The 20,803-nt window shown below is 41.8% G+C and overlaps 1 protein-coding gene across 1 annotated transcript in view; it reads left to right on the forward strand.

Annotated features, from left to right (window-relative positions):
* The window catches only part of afg2a (AFG2 AAA ATPase homolog A), a 125,787-nt gene that overhangs the window by 38,803 nt on the left and 66,181 nt on the right, over positions 1-20,803 (forward strand). Inside the window, exon 15 of the mRNA XM_008291100.1 lies at positions 2,748-2,874. Coding sequence (XP_008289322.1) covers positions 2,748-2,874 — 127 coding nt within the window. The remainder of the gene's footprint in view (positions 1-2,747; positions 2,875-20,803) is intronic.

Raw genomic sequence — 20,803 nt, forward strand, 5'->3', positions numbered from 1 at the left:
TGCAAGTCCTCCGTAGACCAGACCTTCTGCTTTAACAGCCCTGGGCTCAGCCACACTTTCACAGACATTAAAAGAATAGAGCCCCTGAACAGAGACACAGCTACAGGTGGATATGTACAATTATTTTTTTGTGAGAAACATTCTTCCTGGGTTTCATGTACAACATACCTAAGGACCCAGTCCCGTCTGTATCATTATTCTTCTTCAGAATCGGTTTCTGGTCCACGATTATAACTTGCCATTGTCCAACACAGACTAGATGTGCAGTGTTTGAGCAGTGTTGTGTGTGAGCTGGTGTGCTCGAGCTACATCTAAGCCATTTTCAGGCAGAAATGGATTGTTGTATTAAAAAAAAAGCAACTGAATACATACCTTTGACACACAGAGATGAGTTGTTAGGAGTCGACTCAAAGGGAGTTTAAATTGAATTGTTGATAAGTCAGTGATTTATGGAACAAGTACCAACTGTTCAATGCTCTCAGTTCCAACGTGTTAGAGATAAACAGGAGGTTTTGAAGAGTAGCAGCCCTTTTTTCCACCATCTTTATTTCTTTTCTTTGACCTTAGCCAGACTTGATATGCTTCTCCTTCCAACAGGCTGTACTCTAGAGTATGCATTTTCTACAAGAACCTGGATCAGAGTTTTGCACCATGACATATAATGCAGTCTTGGCTCTTTTCCAGCGTACAGGATACGACTCTATTGCAGCTTGTCTTCATCAGTCATTTATTTGCCAGTGGGACTGACAAGTTCTCTCTGCTTTTACAGTATGATTGAGCTTTCCTCCCCTTATCTTGATGTTCAATTTTGCGTATGTACTCAGCGAGAGCCGACTCCGACTTAGTTTGTCAGCTCGCTGCGATAGACGTGGGGCTGGACCTGTGCCTCGAGGCCACTCACCATTTTAAAAATGCACTTAGTGCTGATCTGTAAAGGTTATTTATTGGTCTTCACTTCCTGCCATGTTTAATCAATGAAGTGGCTCATGCACGCCGGCAAGAATTCAAAACTGTTGACACAACCAGACAGCCTTTTGCTGTATGTGTGTGTTTTTGAGTGTGTGCTTGTTCCTTCTCGAGGCAGGAGATGAGAAGCACCTGTAAATCTGTCAGCCTACCTGCCACGAGTCCAAACTGGTGGAATGAAACGAAGAAGACAGGGAGAGGCAAAATAGGGGAGTCAAAAACAAACTGAATGTTAGACAGAGGCAGAAATGAAAAAAATGAGAAAATGGTCAGCATTGACTGAAATGGAAGTAAACTGGCTGAGACAAAATGTTTGTTACATGTGCTTTCTTTCTTTCTTTCTTTCTTTCTTTCTTTCTTTCTTTCTTTCTTTCTTTCTTTCTTTCTTTCGTTCTCTACTTTCCTTTCACCCTGCATCTGATATTTTCCTTTTTTTTTGCTTTTTCTTTCTTACATCGTATTTCCTATCACCACAGCCTTCTCTCTCGTTACTTTTTTCTTTCTCTCTAATCCTAATTCCCTGCATCCTGTCTTCCCTGCTATCTCCCTCTCGCCTAAACTTTCCCTCTCTCTCTCTCTCTCTCTGTCCCCCTCTGTCTCCCCTCATATCTCAGTGACAGAGCTCTTTTGTGTTCCTCTGCAGCCTTGTCTGTGCTAATGACGTCTGGCACTTCCGCTGGCCCTGTCAACAGAGACTGTGTGTGTGTGTTTGAGCTGGGAAGGATGGCTGTCTGCACTGTGCTATGGAAAATAACCACCTTGTAATGCAGTGACTAACGCACTGATGAGGTTTTTTTTTTTTTTTTTTCCCTGAAGGATGAGGCTGTTGATATTCTATTATTCAGTCCCTTTGTGCCAAAGAGCTCCATGTTTGTCCAAAAACTCTTCAAATCACATCAAAGATTCACATCGTTTCACTGGGTGACATGTTCGTTCATTACCAAGAACATGGACTTTTAATTTATTTTGGGTCAAAGTGGCTTAGCCTCCTTTCTGTTGTTGGACTGTTTCTTTAAAAAAAAAAAAAAAAGTATAATGATGAATCTTTTTATTTTTATTCTGACCAAAACAGCTCCATGTAGCTCAACGGAAGCATTCTTCTTTTGCACACTTTAGGATAAGTGCAACTCAATAATTTGAATTACCTTTGAGTTATTTGAAATGTATGAATGCACTGGCTTTAGAGACACAAAGTCCAAACAAGGGACTTATTTCTGAACTTTTAAGGAAGAATTGCTTCATTTTAGAGCGATAACTTGTCTTTGGCAATGCTTTGCTGCCTTTTTTTTCTCTTTTTTTGAAAGAACAATTGCAAGCAGAATTTCAGTGAAACCATTTCCTACAAGTATTGAAAACCTGGAAAAAAAATCGTTGATCGTGTAATTCTGCAAATAAATAATGAGAAAGATTTAAAGCATGCTTTCGACTCTAAAGTGTTGGACGTTGCGTTTTTTCAATTATCCATCACATATTCAACACTGTGTAATAGCTCTCTATTTTTTTATTGTTCCATTTAGTTCTTTTCTATTGTTTATTTCTCTTTCTGCCTTCATTCCTTTAGAAGCACACGATGTCCTTCCTCCATCATCTAGCTGTATTTCATCACATTACACTCAATAATTCAATCAATAATCTACTTTTTCCCCAGTTTGTGGCTAATTTACCAACATCGCTTTCCTGCTCCCTCATCCATCCTCCTGTCCATTCATCTATCCACCCATCACTCTCACATCTCTTTGCCTTTCCTTCCCTTCATGCATCTTATGTTTTCATCCCTTAAGCTCCTCGGGTTCCGGCGGCGTAGGCGACCGGGTCCTGGCTCAGCTCCTGACAGAGATGGACGGCATTGAGCAGCTCCGGGACGTCACCGTGCTGGCCGCCACTAACCGGCCCGACATGATCGATAAGGTAAACAGACGCCGACTCTCTGTCTTCATCTCTACTTGGTCCTCTTTGGTGTGTGATTGATAAGGTTGAGGAGATGTTGTGTGTGTCTCCCTTGTCTCCTTCCCTGACTCCCTTACTCTGTTGTACATGATTGATAAGGTTAAAGGTCGCTTGCTCCAGTCCGTCTTCGTTGAGTTGTTCTTTGGACGCTGGTGCTGTGTTGTTTTGGTCTGCTTCAATCTGACACTAGAAGATTTTTACCCTTTGTTTGGTTTCAGTTGCATTCATATTGTTTAGAGTGACTTAATCTGCCTTCGAGCTTCTAATCATTTAGTTTGTTTTTGTAAATGGCACCAAAGACTTTTCTGTTCTCTTACAAGAAGCCAAATGTGTGGCTCAAAGGACATGGAAATAACTTCTAAAAATACTAAAGAATACTAAAGGTTTACGTGTATGAAAATATAGCTGTTTACATTTTGTACAAATACGCCCATTATTCTTCCAGAGGCTCTAATGAAATTGTGCTTATTTGTTGTTGCCTTTACAACCTCTTAGCAAGGTTTGGGTTTCCACAGTTGCTTCTATTTTGAATCTCATTCCAATTTCCAAAACACCACATGAACAAATCTCTTTTCAAGCCTTATATGTCGTCTCCATCTTTTCTTATCCATGCTAGCAAAATGGCCGCAGGGTTCAAAATGTCTGTTTGTTTGTCAGTACGCTGTTTTTGTCCGGATGGAGAAGTCTTTTTAAAGCAGGGAAAACTGTGGGTTCTGAGTTTGTTACACCACAGAAAATTGTCATTAAGCACCCAGCCAAATTTGAATGATTAAAAAAACCACAAGTGTATAAATTAGGGTACAAAGTCATGAAAAAATAAGCACTGTTCTCTGCTTTGAAATGCTGGTATTGTGTTTAGTGACACTGATTGACAGCTTTCACAGCAGCCCAGGTTAACTATACTAATTGTACAAACAGACATGAGTTTGTTTTGACCAAACCCAACATAAATCTTAAATGCACCCTATAAATGCAGGAAACCACTTTGCTGTAGTGAACTAAGTTACCTACTATGATAAATCTAGCACATAAGGCCAGTTCTACTCATTGGTGGGCACGAATTGCCAACAGTGTCACCAGATGTCAGCAGGATGGAAAGTCAGGACTGGCCCTATTCACCAGTTACAGATTATCCTTCAATCCAAGTTTCTCCAGTGACAGTTTGTAAAACTACCTGGTGTCAAATGTTCTATGCAGAGGAAAGTGCTAGTTGTGATCCTCAGCTGTCAACCAATCGACCTCAGTCCTGTTCAATCCACCTCTTTTTCTCATCAGTCTTTGGAAAACTAAATAAGGAGACCAGTCTGTCATGTAAAGTCTGGCATCCAGGGAAGTAGTGAGACAAAGGTATAGCTGTCTACTAAACTGTTGACTATAGTCAGCATACTAACTCACAATCAAGTGGGAGAACCACTGATGCTAACGCAAACTAGAGTTTACAGTTAGGTCATGCTAAATATGACCTCAGTGTGTTATTGAATCATGATTTCAGGCCTTCCCCCCAAAAAAACTGAACACAAAACTGATGAAAAAACTCTAGATTTCCTTCACATGTACATTAACAACTAGAGAATGGGTTGTCATTTGGTACAGGCATTCATGGTCTCCAGAGGATGTCTACCCTCATGACTTTGGTGATCACATGACTTTTTCTTTACCATTATCATCTTGTCAAAATTTCAGCACACAGCTACTTGTGTTTTCTGCAAGTTTGGAAATGTTGCCATCACACATAACCAAGAGGGTAAACATGGAAAGCATCATACATGATCGGCATGAGCATGTTAGCATTACTAATATGAGCATGTTGACCTTAGCATTTACCTCAAAGCATTGCATGCACACTATTTCAACATTTAAAGTATATCTGTTTAATGGTAATGCATCAGGACATCCAGTAATGGGAACAAACAGCATAAACAAGGTGTAAAACACATGAACAGCACCAGTTCTTGAATATATCACATTAGTTTTATGAACATGTCAGATCTGTCGCTGTTTATTTTAATTTCAGCTTCTAACCACACTTTGTTAACATTAACAAGACTCAAATTAATGAACAACAACCAACTTTCAACTGTGATTTGGTTCATTTAAAACTTACTAAAAATAAAACATTTGTCTCTCATTCAGTCCTTCTTCCTGTCTACGACTATTAGAAAAAAGGAAGATTCTACTATCAGTCTTTTTCTTCCTCTGCCTCCTTACGTTTTCTATTTTTCTAGCCTTTTATCTCCCTCTCTTCCTCTTCCCATCCACAAAAGCTTTCTTTGGTCTCTTATCCACCCATCTCCGTCTTAATGAAATTTCCTGAGTGCTGATCAAAGACGGAGTCTGTGCCTTGTCAAAAAGGACACAGGAAAGGAGAATGTCGCGCCGCTCTTTAAGCTCCTGCTCAGGCCGCCGTCTGTCTCTGCCTTTCTTCCATTTGTTTTTTGTTTTTTTAACTTTGGGTCTCCTCCTTGGTTTAAAAATACATTCATGCCACTCATTCTAAAAATATGTGTTTTATTCTAAAATAGCATATACAGAATTAAAAGACGCTGACCTCCTTCAGTGTTCTTAAGAAAATTATTTAAAGGAAGTTACTGGAGTTTTTAAACACTGTTTCCCACTTGACACTTGGTAAACAATCAAACAGGATTTGTCTTTATACATATTTACGTATGTAGACGAAGAAAAGGGCATCGAGATTTGGCTCATCTGCTGCTCTGCTCTGTAAACTGGCAACTGCTTGCTGCAGATCCATCAGCACAAATGTGCCACACACAAATTTTGGGTGATCCCCCCCCCCCTCCTCAAACACCCCAACCACATTTCTAGCCCACTTGTGGCGAGCTGATCCAGAGCTGTGGTATGGGAATGACAGCAACTTCCTCCACCTTCACAATTGGTTGCTATCTCATTTCAAACTCCATTAGTGGTACGGCAGCTAAGAAGCAGCCCGAGTGTGTAGCTGCGTGTATACGTGTATCTGAGAGAAGGATAGACGCATTAAAAAAAAGAAAGAAACTCTATTAACAGTAGGCAGGGGGTCAGGCCCCTGGGTAGACAGATGGGAAACCCCAGGCATCCTTCCACAAGCTGGCCCCCCTCTCAGGAAGTGATCTCCCGTGCAGCTGAGAAATCAGATTACCTCCTCCTGCTCACACCCCCTACTGAGTGTGTGTGCATGTGTGAGTGTGTGTGAATGAGGAACCAATGCGAACGGAAGCTGCCAAATGGGCAGATAGACACCCCGCGTTTGCCCCCTACGATTTTAGCACCCTACTCTTCTTTAGCGCTCCTTCGCCACCGCTGACACTGTGTGTCAGTTCACACCGGAGATGGGCAGACATTTCCATACCAATGGCAGGATATGATGGGACAAATGAAGATTAATGGGACGCTTGGGTGTCAATGAAGTCATTGTCGGCTGTTGGTGGTGCAGAGGAGGCTCCTGGGGGCCTCAGCTGTTTGATGGACAGAGTGGGTGGGATGGAGAGAGGAAGAGCGGGGAGAAAGTGGTGTTTACTTAAGATTGAAAGGAGCAGGCCTGTTGTCCATCTCTCAGCCACTGCCATGCAACAGTGTAGTTTTCCGTTTCTTATCAAGTTTTTCTCTCTGTGTCAGCATAAGGGTTCCCATATGGCACCAATGTCAGAATACATTTTTATGTATTATGCTCAATGAAGTTGAACCTCTGAGCCCCAAAGCCTGCTGGCAGTTTAAAAGGTGCGTTATCCTTAAAAGAATTACCAAAATGACACCATTTATCAGAGCCAGACACTGTAAAATAAAAAGAATCATAAGATTGTCAACGATGCTCCGCAAACTACTCATCTGTGACATGCTCCACCATCAGGAAACTTAACTAATCTAAGTTTAAGATTATTATATTTCATCAAATTCACTTTATTGTACATGTCTAATTAAAAATTTGCCAAAAATAAACAGATCTGTCCAACAGGATTCTGCAAAAAAATAAAAATCCCGCAATTCTCGGACCAAGCATGAAGCCATTAGTTCCTTTAACTCAACTGCAACCAACAATCTAATGACAAAAATTACGAAGACTTTTCAACTGAACTAGATTGAGCTGCAGTCAGTGTTTCCACAAAGCAGTTAGGAGTCAGACCTGGAAAAAAATGTAAGTGGTAAAATATCTACAGTGTGTGGATTCACGATTAGGTATCGAGTCTAAAACTATGGTCTTACTAATACTGATTTCAACCCGACTGACACTCCAGTTCTCAACAGAATGAGTTTTACTGAACACTGGAGTTCTTTGTTGTGCTGATTTTAGGACCATACGTTTAGATTTGTGTGAATTGTTTTTCCTTATTTAAATGTTCATAAATCCATACATTCTGTACCATAAATTCCCTATTATTGTTTGTACCTGATTTATTTGAAAAACAGAGTATGCATAGTAGCTTTTTCGCTCATCTGATTTAAACTCTGGTGTGCTTTTTAAAATATAAACCAAAGCGGCCTGCAGTTGTTATGAATCTCAACTTGTGTGACAAACACCACTTGTCTCTTTGCACATGCATAGAATCCTACAACTTCCTCCGGCCTTTGTGCTGCGTCACTGAGGTATGCAGCAGCATACAAATGCAGCTCAATCCCATCCTAACAAACGGATAACAAAACATAACAGATATAGTTCTAACTGCTTCCGCCTCTTTGTGCTACAACAGTGACAAACTGAATTCACGACTTTGCTTTGTCACATCTGTAAACACACAGGGACGATCTGCTCTGTACCAAACAAAAACACAAATAAAGTCCCATTAAACTTGCACAGCATCGTCTGTTGCTACATGTCTGGCTGCGTTAGAAAATGTCGCTAAAAAGAAGCTGCAGCCGGTGTAAGTAGGTTTGTCTGTTCCTCCACAGGATGACATGCCACCAAACACCCCCTGCTGCTGCCCTCCAGCTTAAAAAAACTCTTACACTTCCTCTTCCCTTTGTATTGCGCCAATCACCCAGGCCCACCTCTGACCCGCCGTGACCGAGTTGTGGTGATTGATTAGCACCACCAGGAATATTTATCCAGCCCGTGCAGCGGGAAGAGCCGCTGTCACTCTGTTTGCTGGGCAGCTGCCCATCGATCGCACACACAAACACACACACTGGAACAAGATGACCCTTTTGTCCCTTCCGGTTTGTCTAAAACTACCTTGACTTTTTTTTTTTTCTCTCTCTCTCTTCCACTTCATTGTTGTTGTGAATTCATAGCTAGTTTGTTCCTCATAAAGATAGTGTGGGTTTGTTGTTTCACTGAAAAGCCTATTTGTTTACCCTAATGTGTGCTGGGCTTTATCCGTGCTATCAGGAGGCAGGGCTACTTACAGTGGAGAAGATTACTAGCAGATGGGCCTTTGTTTGTGACCAGAAGTTACCAACTGGGCTCTTATCAGATAGAGGGGCCAAAACAAAACAGAGGCAGTAGAGCTGGAGTTGAAAGGACAGCATGTCTATCCTGAAAGTCTATACTGTGGCTGTAATCACCGTGGCTGCGTTTCACTGGTCTAAATGGATGACTTTATCCTCCACATATGACAGTGTAATGCCGCAGTGCTGCTTATTTATTAGTAAATATAACAGTAAATGTGCGACGGTGGCTGAAACTTATTTGTAGAGGAAGTAATGTTTTAAATTAATCTCATTTGTCTCTCTGCTTGGTGATGGCAGTTGTGGATTCTATTAACTTCTAATTACACTTTGTCTCTTTAAACCGGTAGTATAATTTATAACGAGAGTATGAATATGAGGTTTTTTGCTCCTTCGGCGTTCGACATCAGGGCATCCACGTTTCTTTCATTTCCGTGCTGAAGTGACAAAATCCGGTTCCACATTTTACTTTTGGGTGAAGCAAATCCTTGGATTGGAGGAATCAGAAACTTTTGGAAAGTTGACTGTCCTTAAAACTGGCAGATTGATTCTTTGTCTAAAGTCTCACTTTTAAGGAGACGGATGAAACTGTTCATTACTTTGCTGATGATTGACGAATCAAATAATTAGCTGTTTAACCATTGTTGTTGTTCGATGCAAACAAAAGCGCCTTCTGTCTCTGTTCCCAACCGGTTAGTCAACAACTTGCTGACTTTACCACCACTTTGGTCATAAAAGTGTACTTCAACCAACCCCATCCTATCCACCATGTTGTCTACAGGTGCAGTTAACCTAATCTATTTGAATTGACAATTTTGCACTCGTTTTCAGCTGTTAATATACATTACAGTGTTTTTAATAGTTATGTTTCACAAGTTGAAGTATTGTTAAACTAGAATTGTACTGACAGATCATGTCCTGGCAGGTCTGACTACAGTCGCCCACCCACTTTGAAATTTCCTCTTACTCTAGTTTTATCTTCCTATTTTACTCATCTTGTTGTGGGTAAAATTGTGCCAAAATGCCGTTTGAGTCACTTCACAGCTCCCCAGGCATGTTACCGTGTTGGAGCAATGACAACAAATAAACGTTTGTAAGACGTGTCTGTGCCAGAAAGCGCTTCAATAGATTTGTTATTAAATGTGTGAAGATGTTCAAATTTCATGCGTGAGTAAAAAAACATAAAAATTAACATGACTCATTGGCAGTTCCAGCTCGCTTTTGCTGCATAAATCAAGATAAACAACGATGATTTCTGATAGAAAAATGATAAGTGACAAAAGAAATTCAAGGCATGTCCTAATATGACTAGTAGAGCAGAATATGCAGCAGTTATTTGTCACCGTTTTTTCTTTTTTTTTTTAGCTATATAATTTTCAAATGGTGCAACTTGTCACCCAGCAGATCCCAGCGTCCCGTGGTGTCTACCTGCTGATGTTGTGTATTCGGTATCCTGTCATGTCTACAGACTCCTCCCTCTGGAAATCTGCAGCTTGTACTGTAGTGTGTCCTCTGAACAGGAGATGGTGCCAGATTTGACATGGGTCAGTTCCTTTGACAGTTATTTTCAAAACTAGCTATTCCTACATATTACAAAACTCTCCAGAATAAATACAGATGTGTAGAAAAAACCATTACTGAAACCTGCATTTGTGTTGTGTAGGAAACCTCTGCAGTGCAATCCCTACTGTGGCTGGCAGCAGCAGAAATCCTCTCACACTCTTCTATACATTTTTACATAGAAGCAGGCCAGAAAACGCTGACTTCTACCTGAAAGCACTGTATATGGTGTATTGTTCAACAGCTTATACCATTTAATGATTATTTTGTTCAGCACAAACTGTGTTACGTCTTCATATTTCCATGCTGTCTCTCTAAATTTAGCTGCTCTCTAGTTGTTGTGGTTTTCTGCCATAAGGCCATCCCACATGCTGTATGGCACCGAAACATGAAGATGTAGTTTTATTAACCTCCATGGTTGGGATTTTCTGTCCAAACATACATGTACTGCCTACATATGACTATGTTGCAATAACCATTCATAATTGTATTTCATGCGTATTTTTGCAGAGCTACTGGTCCCTTACAATCAAAGACCGACAAGAGTTTACGTCTTGGAAGTAGATCAAAACTACGACTTCTTTGCTATATTTTAATTCTGTGCTGATGGCTGCAGCGCGTACGGCCTCTTGTGCTATTACACGTCGATGAAAATCCATTCATGAAGTCTGTCCGTGGCCTACTGGGCTTTAGCAGGAGTCACACAAAGTAAATATCTGACATCAGGCCAGTTGGAGCTGCCTGAACATCTGCCAGTGTTTTCCCAGCCAGTCTGGATGTTGCTAATTGTAATCACAGTCAAATTCCACCAGACTGTAATTAGTGGGTCACTTGTTAAATATTCAGGCATTAGCTAAGTGTAGCTTTGATTTCCTCCTCCCCCACCCCACCACCCGCCCCTCTCTGTCCTTTGCATCCAGAGCTCAGTGCCTCCGTGTGTGCATTATGTCTGCGGCTTTCCATTCATGTAGGCTTGCATGCCAGTGTCCCAGATCTAATCAGTGGCGTTTGGCAAATGATTTGTGCTTTTGTTGTCACCTGCCTTGTGAACCGGAACGACGGGCTCTTTGTGACGGTTGATATGAGTTGCAAATCATTTAAAAATATTTTCTTAAAAACTGAGAGATTATCTCAGCTGAAACTGGAAGGCGTGTGTAATGTTTGTTTGGTTATGAGGGAAATGAATTAGTTGAGATGTTTTTGAAAATGTCGTTTGATCTGTTAAATGCTAGAAAACAATGAAAAATGTTAAAGAACATAAAATGGAGACAACGCTGAAAATCCTCATATCTGAGAGGCTAAAACCGACAAATTATTTTTTTTTTTTTAATTTTGTTGGTCTTGAACCACCTTTTTAATTTCTTTTTGACTCTGGAAGCTGCCCTCATGGCACATTCAGGGGCTGTACTGTAGTTGTCTCTGGTGTTATTTGGAGGTGGGTGATCCATCTAAAAGCTCACATAGGGTAGGATAGAATTACGATCCACGACCTGAATCCCAATTCTCTTCACAGATTTGGTAGAACTGGGGTTACGAAGCCTGTCCCTTCAACTCAAAGACAAACTCACAGATCTCTGCATCCTGTTTATACAGATTTTATTCCTAAAGATCTATAGCGCAAGTGGTGATTTGTGTCTCAGCCACTTTGATGCTTGTTGAGTTTCCATCCCGTAAGACTCTCTGGGTTGTCAGTACGGACCGCTACAGGAGAAGTGTGCTTCTTCTTTCAGGCTCTACTTTCTATGATTATTTGTTCGATTATTACTAAATAAGTTACGCCTCCAAGATGCATAGTGTGTCCAGTGAGCCTGAACTTAACTGTATCACACTGACTTCAGGTCAGCACCCACCCTTAAGGTCACACTCCTCCTCAGCAGATCAAGTTTGCTCACTTGTCATGGACTTGTAGATGTTTGTCTTAGCATGTTCATGTTATCCTAAAAGGTAACTTCAGAGTTCTGTTTTCAGAACTTCTCTGCCCGTACTCTACCTCTTGGCTTCTTAGATCCTCACATCTTCGTGTAGCTGTTCCATGATTAGGCTGCTTACTCAGGGAGATTGCGTCTTCGCGATCACAGCTCCAAAGCTGTGGAATATTCTTCTACTTTCAACTACATTCTTAATCCATTAAAATCTTTAGAAAAATCTCAGGATTTGCCACTTTTAGTTTAGAAGTTAAGCCTCCAAGTCGTCTGCCTTTTTATCTTGTTTTTTATTATCTTATATTTATTGGTTTTGAAAGTTTTACCCTGTTTTGCGTCATTGCACGCGATTTTGTTGTCGCCTGTCTTATAAAATGTAAAGCAGTTTGTTTTATAACTCCTGAAATAAACATGGTTAGATTTCACTTGATTCCCTGCGTTCACAGCCACTGACATCCAGATTGTTGTCAATTAATTTTCTGTCAGTCCCTCGATTAATTGGCTCATCATTTTAGTATTAGTGGGAAATCTATCAGTAATTAACCTAAAGCAAACCAAAAAAACTGTGAACATGTGGAGCAGGCTGTGCTTTTGTTTGTACGTGGCGGCTCACATTAATACCTCTTAATTCCTGCTTCCATACCGACTGTACATTAAGGCTTTCTTCAGCTGAGCGTAGAAAGCCTCTCTTGAACACTCAAAACATTTCAGTCTTTGTTATGTGGCCTCACAAGTGGCCATCGGAGGATCTTCAGAGTTTCTCTCCGTGAATACCTTTTGTTTTGCCTTTTCTTTAGCAGAAACCTGCACCTGAGCCGTGCCTCCACTCAACAGGAAACTACCCTTAGCTAAAAGAGAGGCTGTAAGCCGGCCAGTCAAAACAGGCCATATTTTATTTTGTGTTGGACTGACGTTATCATCTCCCAAGCTTTGCTCTCCTCTCGTGACGAGCCAAGCATGATGGAATCTCTATTGGTGCTGTCTTAAAGGATTAGAGCTTATTCACTGTTTTTTCCTGACTGCACAGTTCTGAATAGGGCCCTGCTGCCACAGTGCAGGGTGTCCTACTGAAGCTGGGCTGAACTGTCCATATTATCCGCGCTATCTCTGCTCAAAAAGCAGTTTTCATCAACAGTTGAGCTGTCTACCTCAGTATTATTCTCTTTGCCTAAACACTATTCCATCAATGTCCTCTTTGAGAGTATTTAAAGTATTTCCTGCTCTGGTTCTGTTTCTAAGTTACGCTAATGAGAAGGCAGAGTGAGAGTTTTGGCTTGTGGCTTAGTGAAGCTACAGTGGCAAAAAAACAACCCAAAAAAAAAAAAAGTGTGTGTGTGTGTGTGTGTGTGTGTGCCTTCGCAAGCAAGTAATGGGATACCACCTAGGGATGGATGAGCTCTGGGAAGCTGCATGTGTGTGTGTGAGCACTGAGGGAGCAGGATCCCCAGGCAAGTATCAAACTTCAAGGGCCGTATTAGTGTCAGCTTACACATGTGTGCATCCAAGAATACCACCGCAAAAAGCCTCCAATCCGACCAGACACAGAAAAAACCTGCACGACCAGACTTTGGTTATTTAGCCGCAAGAGACTTAACTAAGGCAGAGCTTTATGCAACGTTAAAGTTTCTTTTCTAATGAAATACTTCGTTAAAAAATCTTAAAACAGTCAGAAATGCCACTTAACCAAAAAATTCAACACAGGAATAGCTTTTTTTTTTTTTTTTCCCCCTTGTTACTGCCTGGAACCGAGATACATGTGTGTTTTAAATTCTTTTTTTTTCTGCAATAGGCGTTCTGCACATCCATCAGCTGCCCTTCTGTTTTGGTGAGCGAGAGCAAGAGAGACATGAGGATGAGAGAGAGAGAGAGGGAGGTGTGTGTGTGTGTGTGTGTGTGTGTGTGTGTGTGTGTGTGTGTGTCAGGGGGGGGGAGAGGAGGGAGGGAGGGAGGGAGGGAGGGATAGGGAGGAAATGAGGGCTCTTTGTGCTCTGCTACCTGGCAGACATCTCCAGCATGTGTCGTCTTGCCTCTTGGCAAGCCGAGACCACCGGCGCCCTTGGAATGCTCTCAGTTCAGGAAATCTCGTTTATTCTCATAAATGCTTCTCCTAACCCCCCTCCTGTAATACCGCTGCAGAGCTTGTATATTTTTCCTCTTTTTCATCTCGCTGTGTCTGTCTTTATTGTGCTGCCTTTCTTAGAATTTCTTTTGTCCCCTTTATTTGATTTTTGGTCAAATTTCAGAGATCATTTCTTGCCGTTTCTCCAGAGGTGGCCGTTCTTTAGACATGAGTGGTTGTAATTGAGATGCTGCTGCACATTGTAACCCAGATAGCACAGGTCATGGCAGTAGGTTCCATTCGTGTTATTCACACAGTTGTGGCTACTGTTCAGTCAGTCATTAACTTGCCTGTCCGGTTTCTGAATGTTTCAGTTTTTTTGCTAGAACTATATGAATTTGACAAAAACTTTAGCAGAACATTGGTATGTGTCACTGATGTAGTGTGCTCCTACAACTAAACTGCATTCTCAGTCACAGTGTGGAGGGAAATGCATTTTCTGCTGGAATTGTTTGTCACATATCACAAATCAAATGAACATATCTTTGCCATTTCTCAGCCAACCAACACTATATTAGATGAGGTGGGACTCATCACCCTGATAACCAAGACAATGGAGGAGAACCTTCCAACATGTTCTGAAAGAGTCCAAATCATGATATATTCAGAAATCTAACCAAGTCGTTTTGGTGCTTAAACCCGAACAAACAGCAAGTAAAAAAAACAAAACTCCAGCCTCAGAATAATGATCCCACCCTGGACCTGAACCGTGGCCTCCTGGATGAAAGTCCTTTTGCAGACTTATTCCTCCATCCTACCTCCATGCACAGACTTCGTGGCTCTTTCAGCCTGCAAGACTTTCCGACTACATCACAGACTTACCTTTCAGGGAGGAAAATTGCTTGTTTAAAAAAAAAACGTAAATGAGATTGCAGGTTAGTTGTATGGGAACGTAATTTTTGGGAGACAGGGTTGTGGGATGCCAAGACTAAGAGCTCTTGCAAAAAAAAAAAAAAAGCAGGGTGTCTGGCAACAATGCTGAGCCTGTCTGTATTTTTTTTTACAAACCGTGGTGTCATTCAGCATATCAGTGGTCACCAGGACATGAAAACTGCATGTGTAGAACCTCCAGTCCAATTTGATAACAACTGCTTCGAAAAAAATTGGTGAAAAATCGGACGCATCAGTGCAACAACACGATTGGATGGACGTTTTCCAGAAAGGAGCAACACATCACAAAATGACTGTTCTTTGCATTGCAGGATTATCCTGCGTGGTAGCTGTTGTTGTTTGCCTTGTGACAAAAAGTATTCGCTGCTGATAACCCCTCCAGAGTTGTAAAATCCCGCCTCAGAGTATTATAAACCACTCTGTACTGTTTTGGCATCTAATAGATCTATCCTGTGCTCCAGCTACCCTTCCTGGATTGTATTTCATGTCTCACCGATACCTGCAACAAAACGCCCACGCCTAAACGAAATGCGCAGAGGGGAGACGTCGAGGTTTAAGGTGGAAATTGTGTCCAAATGTTGAGAAACATGAAATAGAATATGCTGACATCAATATGATTTAATCTTTGAAACACAGACACACCACAGGTAGTGCATTTAGACGTTAGACAATCTGATTAGTAGGTGAATATGCGCGCCAGCTGGAAGGAGATTAGGCAGCCGGCTCGGTCTTACTCTCGTCTGTGTAAAAATTACGGAGTAGGAAGGAGTCATCATTCACCACCATCAGGATACAGTCAGACCCACATACAAAATAGAAGCTGGTAGGGGGCCAACTGGGGGTTGTAACAAATAATACCCCCTTTGTATGTTCCAAATATCCCCTACTGAAGCCCCCTGAGCCTGGCTCTCTGCTCCGGGGATCCCAACACCACATTAAGAGCTGCTTACAAGTGGATAAGGTGTAAGACTGGAGGAGGAGGGGGTTCGGTTAATGTCGCAGAGGGACCTACAGTGTGTCTCCTTTTTTTTTTTTTTCCCTTTCCTGTGATAAAAAGCAGGTTTGTGCTCTCTTTTCTGTTCACCTCCACACAAGTCCAGCGCCATATTTGGAGAATGGCTAAACAAATGGGCTATTATTTTCTGCAGTTATTTCAGAGGCACACTGGTCAGGCCAAGGGAGTAACGGTATCCCAATGTATATCCTCCGCCGGCTTCAGTCGTCTTCATCAAGATTGGGTTACCCATTGTAGCTGAAATGAAATCAATCCCATCAGGCCCTTCTGTGAGGACGACCATTTGGCTGTCGGAGCAGGAGTTGTGTTTCCATGTACTGGAGCTTTATGTGTGTGTGTGTGTGTGTATACATGTATATATCCGTGTTGGTTAAGCCTCTGGTTGCATAATTTGGATAGTATTAGGCGCTCAGCAGGTTTTCTGTGTGGAAGTTACTGTACAGACTAACCCTCTGAACCCCAAGCAGATGGAGAATTAGAAAAAATATGTCTTTTGTACAGTATGCGTTATGTCATTAAAAACAAAAGAAAACAAGTTGAATTTCTTTGATTATTTAATTTGCAAGACCTTTGAATCAGCACAAGCAACATAACTCCACATACTATATATTATATACTGAATATGTTCCTGCTTACATTTTTAATTTGTTCCCATACTTGTCTCCTGTCTGCTCTGTGTGAACACAGCCTGCAGTTCAGCCAAAAAAAATAATAAAAAATAATAAAATCACATATTATTTGTTACATGAGTGTTGATAGCAGCGGAGTCACGAATGCCTTCACAGTTCCTCTGAGGAGAGCAGAATGTTTCGCTTTATACAGAATGTGTTTGACGCAGTAAGTTTATTTTTTGGCAAAGCTCTCGATGGGACATGCAGAATAAAGTGTTTTTGATAAAATGTCATAATTTTAGGCTTAAATTTGTTTTTTAGTTCCTGACAGAACAGCACATCACACATGATTAAAATACCACAATTCTTTCTGTTTTTACAGTTTCTGGCTCTCAGCAAGTGTAATTTTGGCTGTTTTTTGGTTGTTTTTTTTTTGAGACAACATGCCTTTCAAGCCCACTAACAATTTTTTTGAGGTTCCGAGGGTTGAGACAGCCACTAAAGACCATTGTCTAATCTCTTTATTATGTATTATTAGCCCAAAGTCTGCTCATATATTCCCCAGAGCCTGCGGTGATGCCTTATTATTACTGTTATTAAGACTAAATGATACAAAACTCTGAAAGGCAGCAAATCCTTACATTTCAGAGGCTAACAAATGATTGACATTTTGCTTAATGAATGAGCGGACCGTTTGACCGGTTGCACAGATTATTGTTGTTCTTATTAAATATCCCGTCGACCAACCATGTCAGCACTTGTTAGCAGGATCTGTGAAATGCAAAATTCTTATTAGCTGCTCCGTATGTGCAGATTCAGCTCTACTTGGCAACTATACGTGTTGGTTTCCCAAAGTGTAAGCAATGTGGTGATGATTGCAAACACGTTTATCCGTTGTTTGTGGTAAACTGCAACCACCTCACGAGGACAGAGCCAGTGATGATGCCCAACATCAGTCGGTGCTGGCAAACCATTCAGTCCTGCTGGATCCTTATAGCTTGTGTGTATGGCTTTTCCCTTCCACAACGCAGCACTGAAAGAGGAGTAGACCAGCCAGTTTTTCAACTAAAAGTGATTCCGTTAATGTTTTTTTTGGAGACGCCTGTACAACACACTTGACCCGACGGGTCGGACAGCAAGATATACCAAAAAAGCTAAACATGTCTGAGGTCTTTGAGGTCTTGTGTACCATGCTGCAAGGACTTGGCAGATGCATCGGAAAGAGGATGACAGCAGGGTGTCACCTCATTTCCTCTTTCACAGGCCCGGCTTGATGAATGACCGTGTGAAAGGCCGGGTGTTTCTTAAGTTTGGGATTGCACCTTGGTGTGTGTGTGTGTGTGTGTAGGTGTTGCAAAAAGAAGCGCTTCTTTTTTTTTTTTTTTCTTTTTTTTTTCCTTCACCTTGTCATCTCTGAAGTCAAAGTAATTTATGGCTGTCAGGAAGTCCCCAGAAGCGCTCTCATGCTCAAAAAAAACCTTGACTTGGGTCAGACTGGGGGGGCGGAGCGGGATGAGGGAATGTCACACCCATGAAATGCTCTCATGTATTTCTTGTGTCAAAGGGCCACAGGGAGGTCCCAACCTAAATCCTGTTGCCTCAGAAATGAAAGAATTTCAGAGGTTGTCCACTGTCCTCCAGGCCAGACCCCAGAACTAATCTCTTTCATCTCCTCTTCTTGCTGGCTGGAGGGAGCGGCAGGGGGGGGAGGAGGAGTGAGATGGGTGCATGAGGGGATGCTACAGTCGCTTCCACCTCCTGGTGCTCTTCCTCCCCCCTTTGGGATCTTTGCCTCTGCTGAACACATTGCCTCGGGGAGATGTGGCCGAGCCTTTCTTCACTATCGCTCTTCCCTCTTTGCTGTGTAACTCCACTGATCCCTCTGCACTGCTTCCCTCCCTCCCTCCCTCCCTCCCTCCTCTAAGCCTTACCCCTTGTTCCCTCCCTCCTTCCCTTCCCCTCCTCTCCCTCCCTGGGCCTCTGAGCTGGACTGCCTTCCCTTTGGCTTTCCCCTCTTCCTTCCTTCCTCAGTTCCTCCGCTAATAGCTCCCTTGTTCCTGGCTAGTCAGGGCTGCCAGTTGAGCGGTCATTCGTGGAAGATTCATTCGCGGCACGGTAATTGTAAACAGACAGGAGAGAGAGAGAGAGAGAGAGAGAGGGACGTTCGAGCATTAAACCTACTGCTTACAGACAGAAAGCAGAATAGAGGAGCTCTCAACTCTGTCTCTTTCTTGAACTCCTTCGTCACTGTCTCCCTCCTTTTTTTTCCCCCTCTCATATCTCTATCATCTTTATAACTTATCCGGTTGCGCAACCCCCCCCCTGCCCTGCTACTCCCCTCCAATTTTTCTTGCTTCTCCTCCCCCTTAGTTTTTGCCCCTCATAATTCAGGCAGTACTTACATTCACGGGCAATCTGTGTCTTGTTTCACCACTAAATGCTGCTTGGATTTATGTTACACGCTCGCTACACGCCTGCTATGTTGTTGTGCTTTCCAGAAATGGAGTCACATGTTGCATGTTGCATCTATTCCAGCTCCAAAAGGGGGATACGTGCACACAGCCCCTCAATAAAACAAATACAGGTTTCCTAATCCACCAATTATATCAAAACCCAACTTGACGCTGAGTTGATGTCCTTTTGATTAATGTGAGCCTGTCTTACTCATTTATCCACTTTGTGTTAATTCCTAAATATTGTCAAATCAGCAGTCACAGTCAGGTTTCGTGTTTCAAATTAGAGCCATTTCTTCTATTATTAAGTGTCAAATAAGTTGTTCAGTTAGAGTGATTACACTGCGTGAGACTGTGCAGGTGGAAACTAAATGTAGGTATTTCAGGGAAGCTACACTCTTTTTATTTCATGCAAATAGCTGACCACAATGTGTAGAGCAATTTAAAGTACGGCTGCAAAGTGTGATTATGGTGTTTCCTGCAACCTGCCTTTATTTCATAATGTACTAAGGAGCAAAAGGGAGTATCCAAGCAACAGAAACTGAGGAAAAAATACTCCTTCATGCTGAACAGAGTAGCTCTGAAGTTCCACCTAAAATGCCAGAAATACAAAACCAAGATTACACTCCAGTAATTTCAATATTTTTTATGTAATGTATCAGTTCTGAGTTTGGACAGCGGTTCAGGCCTGGCCTCTTTACTGCTGTGTGGAGAATGTGATTTTTCTGTGCAGGGGTGAATTTCCTCAAGTTGCCCCAGTAACAAGGAAATGTGTTTGTTGGCTAGCGGAAACAGTAAACATAAGAGAGGATGACACGGGGAATGTGTGTATGAGTGAGAATCCAGTAGTGCCAGGCAACCAGACCTGTCCCTGACCTCCAGTGATTGCTCCCCGAAGCCCGGCTGTAAGCCGTCAGCAGCCAAACAGTTGCTCTTTTCCCTGCTTTTATCTCCCTTTTCCTCTGTCCTCATTTTCTGATTCTGTACTTTTTTTTTTTTCTTTTCCTTTCCCACACTTATCTCCTCAGCGTACTCAAAGTCCAGCAGTAGTTGTTTGGAAAAAGATTTCATTGGTGTTATCAAGCTGAGCATGTTTTGATACCAGCAGTCCGTGCCCTCTTGTCTGCTTCAACAGTTCTGCAGTTGCTTTCCAGCTGTTTTTTTTTCTTTTTTTCTTTTTACACCTTTTTCATTCAAAGAGAAGTCAGTATGTATGACAACTGAAAGATGACCACCACTAGCTTACCTGAGTTCTGCACTCGCACACCTTGAATGGAAAGCTACATGGGAGTGTTTACTCGTCTACGCTCTGACACAAAACCATTAAAAGACCACATACCCAGCTATAAACATACCAGAGTAAGCTTTAGCTTTGTGATCTCCTCAGTGTTTTCACTCACAGTTGGCTTTTGTTGCATGCAATAAACATGACTCAGTTGTTAGGTCACGAGTAAACATTTGCATTCAGATAATGCACTTTCCTCAAGCCATTATGAAGAGCACTTATTGCATTGGCAAAGACTCGGGTTTTACGTGAATGGGCCGTATTTATTCTCTTACTGGTGTTAAATACATGTGCTGCATACATTATGTCTTTTAGTTGTACTAGGATGAGATTATGAATTAAGAAATTAAGTCCTCTTCTTTGACCTCACACCCCTGCTCACTAGTAGCATTGACAATCAGGACATTTAAGCTTGTCTCACTGTCACTAGAAAAAAGTTAAATGCCAAGAATGTAAGTGCAGAATTTTTTCCTTTAAACAGTGTATGTTTACAAAACAATACGAGACGTTTCCTCTGGTTTGTCTGACAATCCGTACAAATGTATTCCCTTATAAAAACGGGGAAGCCTAAAAAAAGACTGAGGTTGACTGTTTTCTGCACCCATTTGCCTGTGCTGCCCTTGAAAATGCTCATTTTGTGCCTTGATTACGGTGT

The sequence above is a fragment of the Stegastes partitus genome, unplaced genomic scaffold (genome assembly GCF_000690725.1).
Source record: "Stegastes partitus isolate 25-593 unplaced genomic scaffold, Stegastes_partitus-1.0.2 Scaffold16, whole genome shotgun sequence".
Classification (NCBI taxonomy): Eukaryota; Metazoa; Chordata; class Actinopteri; family Pomacentridae; genus Stegastes; species Stegastes partitus.